We start from the raw sequence: 12,624 nt of genomic DNA, 5'->3' as shown, positions 1-12,624 counted from the left end.
TGAGTTGGGTACTCAATTGCTGAGTACACAATTGCTGAAACAAACAAGTCTGTTTCCTGGTAGAAACAGACTGTCTACAGGTAAATAAGGGGAAAGAAGAGACTATGGCGTGTCCTTGTCTATATTCTTAGTTTAATGCCAAGGCTTCCTCCTCTTCATCAGTGAGGAAGCCGATATATAATCATTTCTTCTGGGGTTTTCCATTAAGGCTTAATTCCCTCAAGAAGATTCTTGTGTGTATCTAAAGTGTTGGAACAGAGATACTGATTCCTGAACGGGTGGTGAAGAGGGGCAGACAGTGGTGATGTGGCTGGAAGAGCTATGTGTTCGCTCAATCTGTGCAGATCGTTTGCTTTCTGTCTCTAAAGATGAGTGCTCCACCTGACAGCTGGCTTTGATAAAACTTAGCTTGATCATTAAGTGGAGTGAAACAAGCTTTTGTCCATCGTGAGAGGGCCATCCCAGTCCTTGCAGTCTAATGGAGGAGGAGACTGCACTGTGCCACCTTTTTAATCCATACATAGTGCACAGAGAAGTTTATACAAACACAAGCAGAAGAACAGTGAGCATCATCTACTGGCTCTTGGTAGCTGCCAGACAAGATAGCAACCAAGCAAGCTGAGGGGTAGCTGGGCATTGAGTGATGGCCTCTCTCTAGCCCTGAAATCTGGATTGCTAGAGTGGAGCTGCCTCTGATCAAGAGATTTCTAGGGATTTTGTTTTAAGTCCTCTATTTCCTAGTATTATTATTAATTGGTGAGAATCAAGGAGGAAGATAAAGGTAAGAAAGGTGAAGGGAGTAGATGGTTCTTCAGAAGAAGGTGGATTCATACCTGAAACACAGGGAAATGGTTCATCTGACTGACACAAAGAAGAAAAGAAGAGGGCTTTGCACATGGCCCAGCCAGGAGAGGTCAGTTGACTGGCTCAGACCTTTGTAAAAGTGCAGGGCAAGTGCTGCAGGACCTGTTCAAAACACTGCATACAAGGAGTGGGTCTGAAGTCTTTGTATGCATGAAGTGAAACTTATCTTGTTGACAATACTCACTGTTTGTAACAGAAGTAAGATTTAGCATGTGGGTTGTTCTTTGAATTGCTTGTCTGTAAATGCACCAACCCCTGCCTTGCCCATGAGGTTCTCTGTTATGTTGATGTCATGGCTATAATCATAATTGTTATCTGGTTCTTGTTACTCACTTTTTGTGATTTAAACAACTTAGTTTGCTGAGGATTCCTCAGTTTTCTCTTAGAAAACCCATCCTGGAGGGATTAGGGGCTGGCAGATCAAGGAAACCTGAATGCAGATGCATTTGTAAACTGTTCTTAGAGTGTAGCATTAGAGCTACTTCAGTCACATTAGTCTTACTAACTGAAACTGGAGAAATACAGCTTTTAAGCTGCATCAAAACAGAAAGTAAGTAACAGGTGGGGTAAAAATGGTCATGTATGGTTTGAGATCCACTTGAAATTCTGACTGTATCTCAACCAGAATGATGAGTCATTTATAGCTCATGTTTCTGCCCTGAATACCAATGAAACATCTCCCATTGACTCAAACAGGAATGAGGTCATATCCAGAGGGAGCTTAATTCCTTTGCTTCTGGAAACATGTCATTGCTGACATTAGCCTGTTTTGGGGCTGGTGCCTTTGCTTAGGCTCTGTCCGGTGGCAAATAGAAATGTGAAAGTGAAGGAGCAGACACCTCACCAGGATCTTATATTTTAATGAGAAATATTTTCATCTGAAGAGAGTGAGAACAGTTCAGTGCTTCCTTCTTTGTGGAGTACTGCACGCATTTTCTCAAGGCTGTTAAGTCAGACCTGTGCAACTTAACAGCTTTGTGCTGTTGGACTTTAAGTTACTGTTTCACCACTATTAGGTATGGTAGAAATCAGAATGCTTGCAGGCACTTTAGTAGTATTTGCCCAGGGGAAATAAGGACTGAAGGTTAGAAAACTGTTGTTTTCTAAATGCCGCTAAAGTGGTTCTCATCTATCAGCCACCTTTATCCAGACCTTGGCAAGCTTTCTGTAGATTAGGTCCTTGAAAACGCCTTTTGCGTCACACCACTCTTAGTAGCTATATGTTCTTTGGGTGATAAAAACATATTTGAGCTTATAAATAAGTTTTTTAAATGCCCTCTTCATCTGCTGTGTATTTACTGTACCTTAGCGCAGTTGAGGCTGGGGATGTTACATATAGACCGTTTTGTGGTTTATTCTTACTTTTCCTTTCACCTTCAGGAAAGTGTGATGGTAATGCTTCCACTGTCTTACGTGCTTATGTAAACAGATTACTCAAACCCTTCTTCTACACACGTGCATAAGTTCTGGTTGAACAGTTAGCTGAATTCTAACAAATTAAATGGACTGAGGTCTTCAAAGCTTATTTCCCTGGCTTCCCAATCAAAGGTGAAAAAAATGATGTCATGGGAATATCAGAAATTCACTTGTAATATTTGTAATGTTAGCATTGTATGTGCCTTTATCTGTGAAAGGCTGTGAGTGTGTACTGAAATGTAGTGCACATGATTCATGTCTTTCTGAATATTTATCTGAATGTAGATAATTCTGGGAAGACAGAGTTGTTTGGGAAAATATACATTGAGTTTGTGTAGATGATCTTCATGAGAGGAGCTGATGCAGGTGCTTGAATAAATGGTCATGACTTTAGAAGAGTTCAATGTGTTAAATAGGTAAGAGATTTCTAGGGTTCAGACTGCAGGTTATTTTTCTTCTCCATTCATAGTATTTGTTGATGTAAATTTGCACAACCTGTTTATGGTCAGTGATGTGAGGAAACAGCACACATCCATGAAGTGTAAGTGTTTTGATGTGCACAAATTATTTGCTTTGATGATAACCTTTATAGCTGCTTTTGCAAGTGCAGAGAACATGACTGGAAACAATGTGATGTGCTGAGATGGGGGATCAGGGCTCTGCATCATAACACTACTGGAGATCCTATTTCCTGAGCTCTCACTGTCCAGAAAGATCATGCTTTCTCTATTGCAGGGCTTGGTGGAGTGTTGTGGCACAGGCTAACCAGCAGCCAGCATCAGATCTGGTCCTGTTTTTGTCTTTGACTGCCATGTGGGATGTGTTACTCTCAAGAGTACAGCTGTGAGATAGAAAGGCACTAATTCTGCAGCTCCTGTTTCGGTTTCTTGTTGAAAAGCAGTGACACTGAGCACAAACATCTTTAGCCTGGAGGGAGGAATCCTTCTCTGCACAGATTTCTGCTCAGATAAGGCTTGAATTTCAGGGCCTCACCAGTAAACTGGTTTAACACAGGATTCGGGGGTTTCTGGTGTTGAGTTATCAGATGTATCTTGCTGAGGTACGAGGTACTCTTGGCTTTCAGGAGGAGTGAGGGTATAGCCTGTAATGCATCCAGAGCTCAAAGGTTTGTCGAGTGAAATGAACTGCAGCAGTGTAGAATGAGGGCAGTTGGTCTCTTGGCTTCCTATTGCTCTGCTTCCTCGGGAGCTTGCTGTCCCACCCAGTGTGCCATCACACAAAGGGACAAGCAGATCAGGTGAACCTGTTCCCATCACCTTTAGCTTTAAGAAGCTCAGCAGTTCTTAGCAGGAAACATACAGGGGACTCTATTTTGAGTCCCTGGTGCATGTGCTACTTGTTTTGTCTATCTCATGCTGAATACTAATCATAATTGCCCATGCCTAGTACCTTCCAGGAACTTGGATTAGCCTGGCTGAAACTCTGCTACTCTGTGTTGGAATGCCAAATTCAATGGGCTTTTGCCTGTCCCTTTCTCCTTGCAGCTGGGAGGAAAGGAAGACTCAGTGCAGGCTGGAGCACAGTGTTGTAGCCCTCAATGCACTTTCACGAATGAAGTTCAGAAAGGAGCATTTTGAATTATAGGATGTTTTATCTATTATAACGTTCTTGTTCTAATCTCTTTCAGAGGATCTTTCCTCAGTTGCACAATCTCATACTGTCTTACATCCAACATTGTGAGCTTGCTATTGAAAAGGAACTTGATAACTGGATAGGAAAGGAAAAATTGAGTTGTACTTTTAGGCAAATATCTTTCTATGGCATATGTTTGACCATACAGTTCTTGAGGTCAGTGACACTTCCCATCTAGCTTAAATACTACAGACGATCCAAAACTGAAGTAGCGTTTCCTCCTTGTGTACCTGGTGCCTTGGATGTAAATGCATAAACCATAAAAGACATATGGCACATGCTCATCTGTGTATGAATACCAGAGAGTCCTCTTCTTAAAAGTGGCAGTCATTATGTGTGACTGTAAAATGTAGTCAGATGAGTTGGATAATCCAGATCTGTTGGTCTGAAGCCTTGGACTCGGGCCAGATGACTCTGCATTTTCACTTCTGCCTGTCGGTCCAAGGCCTTAAATTTTAATGGTTCAAAGCAATTCGCTAGTGATCTAAGCCTGCTGTTAACAAATAGAACAGGCATATCTTTCATTTTTAAACCAGCCAGAGTCCAATAAGGATGTAGTCATGCAGCAAGTGCTGTGGAAGGGCTAACAAACAGGGCCTTTTGTTTCCAAACAAAGTGAGCTGGTCTAATGGTCACACTGCTGCTCTGGTTTTGAGACCATTCAGAAAAGAGCTGCATAGTGTTTCTCATGCTGCCTTAAGCTACAGCTGTGGGAGTGATGAGAGCCCAGTAAACATGTGGCAAATCTGCCTTTGTCCCAGTGGTGTGATGCTACTAGGAGAAGAGGCAGTGGTGAAGGAGTTGGTGAGAGGAGGAAGGGCAAGGGAAGAAGGCATTACACGCAACAGTCTGTAATGAGGCAGACATTGGGGGGCATTGGAGGAGATCTGGGCCAGAGCAACAGGACTGATGCTAATGCACTGCACAAGTGCAGTATGTGCCCACAGAGTCTTTTTCTAGGTATAAAGGAAGAGGTAGGGACTGGGACAATGGAGGTTTTGGGCTGTGACTTCAGTGTGTCAACTGTCTAGTCTCTTGCTGCACATCCTGTAGGCCTCAGGGTAAAGAGATCATAAGGATTAATTGGATACTGCTGGTTGCTTTTCCAGTTTTGGGGGTCAGAAAGGGAATTCATAAACCCCTTGACGCCTGTAAAATTCCAATAGAGGGAGTGCCATTCCAAATGGCACAAAGCAACCTAAGAAGCTTTGGTTGTTCCTTACTAAATCAGATGTTTCTTTATTTATTCTTTCCCCGGCTGGCACCAGGTGCTGTGTGTGACACAGACGTAAGTAAAGACAAACAGGCCTTGCAGCAATCTTATACAAGCTGGCATTTGTTAAGGGTATGGAAGAGGCGTTCCAGCAGCTTAGAGAAGCTTAGATAAATTTAAGCTGTGTTTGTAGATGGATTATTTCTATTTCTACTTATACATAATACAGAATTTAGAGGACTGAAAGAGCTTGGACATGAAACCATAAAGCTTTGGGTAGACCAAGACATCCAGGGCTTAGACCTGTGAGACCTAGTAGCATTATCCACCATATGCCCTTCCATATGAAGGGCAGAATCTGGAGCTGTTTGTCGGGTTTGAGTTGACAAGATGCCTACAAAAACAAATTGGACATGCCTGAGCTTTACATCTCATTTGGGAAGGATAGACCTGGGAGAAAGCAGACGGTCTGAGGTTATCTGCTGTGTGCAAAGAGGGAAGAGAGGCGTTAGTGAGGGCAGAGCTCCGGAGGGAAGAAATTCCTGGTGATGACCGCCGATAATCCACTTGCGAGCATGGTTGAGTGGTGCAGATGGTAGTATGGGTTCAGTGGGAGTGCTGGGCAGATCAGCAGTGCCCTGCAATTCCAGATGTCAGAAGGAACCCTCGAAGTCCCTCTGGCCTGTGAGGTGAGAGGGGACAGACCACAGCCTATGATACAGCAGTACAGGATTCATGCTTGCTCCTTGATGGTGAGGAATAGCTACCTCTAGTGGGACGCACGGCATAATTACAGTCAGCACTGCTTGAAGCAACCTTGTTAGTGGGTTACCCCATCCCTGCAGTGTTTCTGCTTCAGTTTTAGAGGTGAGCCTTTCTTGAAGTGTTCTTTCTCAAGGGCTTACCTAGAGACTGAAGAAGCAGTTTTTTTCCAAGTTCAGTTATGTTGCTACTGAGCAGAAACGGTTAAAGTACGACTTTATAGGGTTTGCAAAGGAAAGCTGACCTTTAAATACAGCATCCTCCGTTTTCTGTGGCTATTTTGAGCTTTTCATGGCTTTGTCTTACTGTGTGTCAAAAATTTCCAGTCTGACTCCTGTGGAGAGAATGCACATATCCAGAATGATGGTTCATATTATAAATACAGTCGCTGATGCAGTACCTTTAAGCAGTCGGGTTTTATTTAGGTGCTAATACATCTTATGCATTCCTAGTATTAATAGTAACATAGGATTTTGCTTTAATGGTAGATGATATTAAAAGTATCTTTCCTTGATAACATCAATAATATCAACTATTCAGTAACATCAATATTGTATGTATAATATATATATGATGTTCAATAACATCAAAACGCATACAGAACTTTCAAGTTACCTATTAATCCAAGGTCCAGATTCTCATCTGGATATGAGAACATCTCATATGTTAAATATTTACATATATAAGTAGGGCTGCTCCACTTCAGTCCAAGTTTCCTCTAGAATTCTCCACCGGCTTTTCCAATGTATGTGCGTGTGTGCATGGCCATAACACTTAAGATGCCTTAAATCTGTCTCAAGTTTGTTCACCGTAACTGATTTAAGATTCCTTAGGAACTGATGCTGGGTTTGACTTAAATCTGCTTATCGAAAGTTGAATGGAATAAATTAGAGATTAGCCAAGTTTGCAGTATATTTTGTTAAGTAACTGCTTGTCTAACTAAATCTTACATCATGTCTCTGTAAGGGTAAGCTGTGCATGAATGTACTCCTTAAATATAACATCACAGCAGATAGAAAATAAAACACCATCTATCCAGCAGCTGAAGGGAATTAGAGATTAAATCTCATAGTGGAAAGCTCCTACTTGTTGATGACTAGAAGAAAGATGGAAAGACTTCAAGTTGTCTTTTATACCTGCTTCAAGCCCTTCCCTAAGCAATGGGGACTGTGTAAGGGCTGACATCTCAGCGCTGAAATTAGCAGCAGACCATTCTGATGTTGTGTGTTGGTTTCCACTTTGGAGTTACCTAGAAATATTTAAATTCCCTTAAATATTGCAACAGCATTTGCATCCTTTACAGTCACTGTCTGTCATGCACTCTGAACAAACATCTGTGTTTGCAGGCAGATGCAGCACTATAAAGGGCCTGTTCACTAACCTGCTGGCAGATAATGGAGAGCAGGAGAGATGCTGCTGGTGTCTGGAGCATTTTAATTGCTATGAACAGTGATGATGTGCCTTGTGTGACACTGTCCTCTTCTTTCCGTCAGCCTCTCTGGCAGCTGCCTTTGCTGTTTGTTGTTGCTTAGGTTAATGCTGCCTCTCAATTTCAGGCTCCAGCAATGCAGTTCTGAATAGATAAAGAAAATGTTATCAGGACCATGGTAACTTTATTCTGCCTTTTTCAGCTTTCAGCAAAGCTCTAAGCAGCAACAAGGTTACCGGAGCTCTCTGAAAAGAGATTTTGCTACCCTGCATACCCCAAATAACCACAGAAGTGGGTTTTAATAAAAGCATTTAAATACAATTATAGGGAATTTAATAGACTTACAGGAAATGATGGTGACTGGCCAACTTCTTTTACATCCAGATTGAGCCTAATCTGATGTTTTTTCCTCCCTTCAGTTCTTCCCATACATCCTTCTGCTCGTCGCTATCCTGCTGTATCTCCCATGTTTGTTCTGGCGCTTCACCGCAGCACCTCACCTTTCTTCAGACCTCAAATTCATTATGGAAGAACTTGACAAAGCCTATAACAGGGCAATCAAAGCTGCTAATAGCATCCGCAGCGGAGACCCCAGGGACCCTGCTGACTTGGTTCCAGCTGTTAATGAGAACTTAACACAGAGGTAAGGTGCTGGGGCTTGGCTTCTTTGCTCTTTTCCTTAAGCTTTTAACAGATGCGACACTTGCACTCGCTTAGAAATTTATTGCAGAGGTCTGAATGGTGACCTGACACCCTTTTAATCTTGGTTATAAAAAGGAAGACATCTGAAATCACTGTTTGGGTTGAGCTGGAACGTGCAACTTTCTGTTTTCAAAGGCAGTATTTGACAAGCTCTTCAGATCATGTCCTGATTTCTTCAGCTGTAGTAGGTGTTAATTAGTTTTACCCACCACAGCAGAAGAAAATGGGGATGGCTGCAGTCCTCAGTTCTCAGTGATCCTGACAGTTGCTTGCATGCTGTGAGCAAAGCCTGTTATTGTCATCTCCTGTCCTTTCTGAACTAGGTCTGCAAGGCTTCAAAATATAAAGCCCCAAAACCAAACCCAACAAAAGCAAAACCCCCCTCTCTGATCAGACTGGTGCACAGTTCTAACCAGATTCAGTTGCTGCTTCATCCTAGGTCAGGGTACCCATTTCTCTTTGCATGTACAAAGCAGTACAAAGCAGAGGCCCAACCAGTGCAACGGGGACTTAGGTCTGTTCTTTAAAATGTAGAGTTATGTCGTGACAATTAATAAGCCTTCCATCGTGCTATTATCAAGCAAGTGCTTGGGAATTCTGCTTTGCCTCATGGCTTTGCTTTTATACCTCTTTTGTACTGGAAAAGAACAAAAATATTTTTTTGCTTCAAAGCAGTATTTTTTCCCTTCTTCCAGTGTTTTGAGCTCTTTTGTCTCTTAATTGCGCTTTCTTTGAGTGTTGTTTTTCTGTATTAGAGTGCTACTTTTCTGTAGTTAGTGACATTTATCTGCTCTTCTGTTGTTTTTCTATTGACTTCAGTAAGATTACCCTTAATGTACCCCAGTAAGATGTATTCCAATCATGTGTCTGTTTTAGAGTACCAGGTTTCTTGGAAATTTGAGGTAGGTGAATGCTGCAGCACCTGATCTATGTGATTTGGGTTTTTTTTCCTTCCTCTCTTTTTCAGTTTGTGGGAAATATCCGAAAGCCACTTTAAATACCCGATTGTGGAGCAGTACCTGAAAACAAAGAAGAATTCCAAATGCTTAATAATTAAATACATTACCTGCCGTTTACTCACGCTAATAATTATCTTCATTGCATGCCTCTACCTGGGCTATTACATTAGCCTGTCCTCTTTGAGTGATGAGTTCCTCTGCACTATCAAAACTGGGATCTTAAAGAATGACACAGCTGTTCCAGACGTGGTTCAGTGCAAGCTTATTGCTGTTGGTGTCTTCAAGGTACTCAGCTATATTAACCTGATAATCTACCTTCTAGTGATGCCACTGGTAGTGTATGCAATGTTTGTTCCGTGGAGGTGGAATTCAGGCATTCTCAAAGTGTATGAAATCCTGCCAACTTTCGATGTTCTGAAGCTGAAGTCAAAGTGTTTTGATGACTTAAGCCTTTACCTCCTCTTTCTTGAGGAGAATGTGAGCGAACTTAAATCATTTAAATGCCTCAAAGTGCTGGAGAACATTGCAGTTTCGGAGAAGTTTGATGTCATGCAACTTTTGGTAAACCTCGGCACTATTAAGACAGATACCATAGATGGGAAGCCAGGGACAGCCGTGTTGGAGAAGCCTGAAGAAACAGCTACAGAAGAGCTGGGAAAAAATGCAACAGAGCTACAAGGTAAGGTGCCCTGCTATTCCTTCAAAAAGAAAAACCAAGGAAAGAAACACCACAAAAGCACCACATCCAAACCTTCTGGATAAGGAATCCAGTAAACCAAATATTCAATCATGCAAAACAAAGCAGGTTTCATCTAGATGGGTATTCCTAACAAAACCATTTTAATATATTCTGTGAGAAAATGGACCTGCTATGTTGTCTGCAGTGTAACTGCTGCAACTTCATGCATGTGCCAGAAGTCAGGGACACAGGCTAGATGCTGAAGTGTCTGTGAAGTTGGTGGTCCTTGCTGCAGTCTCTCCTCTAGCAGTAAAAGGTTTCAGCTATCTGAACTTGAACTCCTTGAGATCACCTGAACAGTAGAAGAGCTCTACATTTGTCACAGTAGGTTGCACTTGAAGAAGCTCCAGTGGTAGAACTGGTAGTTTCATGGACATTTGTTTTTCAGAGATTAGCTCAAAAGAGCAGTAACTGCTGCTTCTGCTTTTCATTCAGGCTTTGGTAGAAATCTCCGCTGGATATAAAATAAGACTGATGCACAGAAATGCCGCTGAGGGAGGAACAGAAAGTGGCAAAGGAAAGGAAGTGGGACTGTGGCCAATGAACATACACCCGTTCCTTCTTACAAAGATTGACTGTGAACTGGATTTTGCCACAATGGTCTGAGTCAGTCTGGGTTGGTGTTCTCTGAATATTCTCACCAGTTCCCAGATGTGATTGGCTCTGAGCAATCTCTATATGAGATGTAGTGTTAGGTATCCTGCTAAAAATGTGGCATACCTTAAATGTGATTCCAGTTCCCCCAAGTGCAGAATTAGAGAAGCCAGATACCCAGGGAGAGGCATAAGGGGATGGTAGAGCCTTCTTCCCATTTGTTGTGAGCATGGGCGCTGTTGTGGCTGTCCCCAAAGAGGCAGCAGGATGCCAGTGCTACATCCCCTGGTGGAAGTAGCTTTGACTCTGTGGGCTGCCTCTTCACAACATCTGTCACTCGCTGAAGATCATAGAAGCATAGAATCACAGAATGGTTTGGGTTGGAAAGGACCTTAAGATCATCTAGTTGCAACCCACGTGCCGTGGGCAGGGACACCTCACACTAAACCATGCCACCCAAAAGATGCTTTAAAACTTCCAGCAGCTGACCTGAGTATGTGAGCGGAGTGCTGAGGGCAAGTTAAGGAGCTGCTTCAAAGACAAGAAACAATTAAAGCTGCTTTCTCTTCAGAAAGCTATGCCTTATGCTTTATAAAAGAAGCAGCAGCAGCGCCCAGAGGGTTACTGTTCCTCCATACTTTGCAGCTCCATACAAGCAGCTCTGGTAGGTGTTTGGAGGAGAAGGCAATTTATAAAACAGGGGAATTCAGGACAAGCTAACAGAATTATTTTCAAGCCAGAAGAAGCACTTCTGGCAACAAGCTTTAGTACAGCAATTTGGAGAAACTGACAGAAAGTGGTTTTCATTCTGAATATGACCCTTTCTGAAATGGCAGATGGGTGGGTTTGGTAGGAGGTTTTAAGAGCTTAAAGTGGACATCTCTGCTCAAGGAGCTGAAAAAGCTCATAGAAAATCTGACTCACTTTTACCTGAAAGCAGAAATTCTGAGACAGTTTTCATCTCACAAAACACTTCAGAAACTTGTTTTCCTTCAGAGCAGGACAAACTCGTATTTGGAGCTTTCCCAAAATGCATTGCAGAAAGAAGCTGCTATTTCATGACCAGCTCTGGCTCTTCCTGCCTGGGTACAGCTGCAGACTTCATCACCCATCAGCATACCTTTGCCTGTGGCTCATTGTCTTTTCTTCTGTCATTAGTGGCATCAGCATGGTTTAATTCATAACTGTGTTAACAAACCAGTGCTCTACAGCTCCAGCGCAGTGCAGGACAGCTCACGACACTGTCCTGGTGATAGTTCCTTTGTAAATGAGGATATGTTGAGTGCTTTGATGGCCCTTTCCCTTCTAAAGGTTCCCTTTCTCTCTAGTTTTGACAGACCATGATGCAAGTGCAAACACCAGTCCCAGGGAAGGTAAAAAGCTTCGCCAAAGACTCTTAGACTCTTCATGCTGACTCTTCCCCACCGCAGCAGGCAGGAGCTCCATGCTGCAGGAGTGCTTGCCCTTCACCTGCGCTGTGCTGAACACAAGGTGCTGCTCTTTGGATGCAGCCCTCTCCATGGCCTCACAGTTCCACAGGGGACAAACTGGTTTACAGACTACTTACGTAATAATCAGCAATCACGCACCTGAAAAAGCATGGTGTGGACTTTCACTGCTTATTGAAAGAAACCAGCCACGAAACACACAACAAGAACAAGAAATGTCTGTCATGAGAAACAAGTCACATGCATTGAATGCAATCGAAGCTGGCAGCAGGAAAGAGCTAGCACTATACTGTAAGGGAACAGGGATGCGTAACCCTGTAGGTAACAACATAAGATGGCCACTTTGCCTTCTGAAGTGTTGCTCTGCTGGGAGCGGCCATCTCAGTTCTGGGGTGTAAGTGATGCATCTTGAGGCTCCCTGCCCTGGATAAGGGGTTTCTTTGTTGGTTTTTATTGACTATGTTGGTTTATATTGACTATGGTTGACCGGTACCAGGTGGTGGCTGGCCTCTGATACTGGCTTTGTCCTCACAGGAGAAATAGACATAGCTCAGTTCAGTCAGATGTCTTGGTTAGCTCAAGTGATGTGTGGGGCTAATTACTTGGCTCTGATAGGAAAGAAACTACAACCAGGCTTAGTATAAGGGGGCACTGTAAATGTTGGTGATTTTGAATTTTTTATGGATTCGTAAATTAATGATGTCTTAACACTTTAATTTTCACAAAATGGAATGATACTTAAGCTAAATGTTTCATTTCTATTTCTCAATTATTTTGGTCTTAGTGGCTAAAATAATCCGCCTTGGAGTTCAAACTGAAGATCAGTGAAGTTGGTTCCATTTTGT

The 12,624-nt window shown here is 42.6% G+C and overlaps 1 protein-coding gene across 1 annotated transcript in view; it reads left to right on the top strand.

The window, feature by feature from the left end:
• PANX1 (pannexin 1) overlaps window positions 1-11,976 on the top strand; it is a 28,162-nt gene extending 16,186 nt beyond the window's left edge. The window contains exons 3-5 of the mRNA XM_057399835.1: window positions 7,757-7,980; window positions 9,007-9,677; window positions 11,660-11,976. Coding sequence (XP_057255818.1) covers window positions 7,757-7,980; window positions 9,007-9,677; window positions 11,660-11,745 — 981 coding nt within the window. The 3' untranslated portion in view covers window positions 11,746-11,976. The remainder of the gene's footprint in view (window positions 1-7,756; window positions 7,981-9,006; window positions 9,678-11,659) is intronic.
• The last annotated feature ends 648 nt before the right edge of the window (window positions 11,977-12,624 follow it).

Source organism: Pezoporus wallicus, unplaced genomic scaffold (assembly GCF_028554395.1).
Source record: "Pezoporus wallicus isolate ANWC-B61680 ecotype Strahan unplaced genomic scaffold, APGP_CSIRO_Pwel_v1 scaffold_6446, whole genome shotgun sequence".
Lineage (NCBI taxonomy): Eukaryota > Metazoa > Chordata > Aves > Psittaciformes > Psittacidae > Pezoporus > Pezoporus wallicus.
Note: the sequence above shows the minus strand (reverse complement) of the source record. Positions and strands in the feature narration are given on the sequence as shown.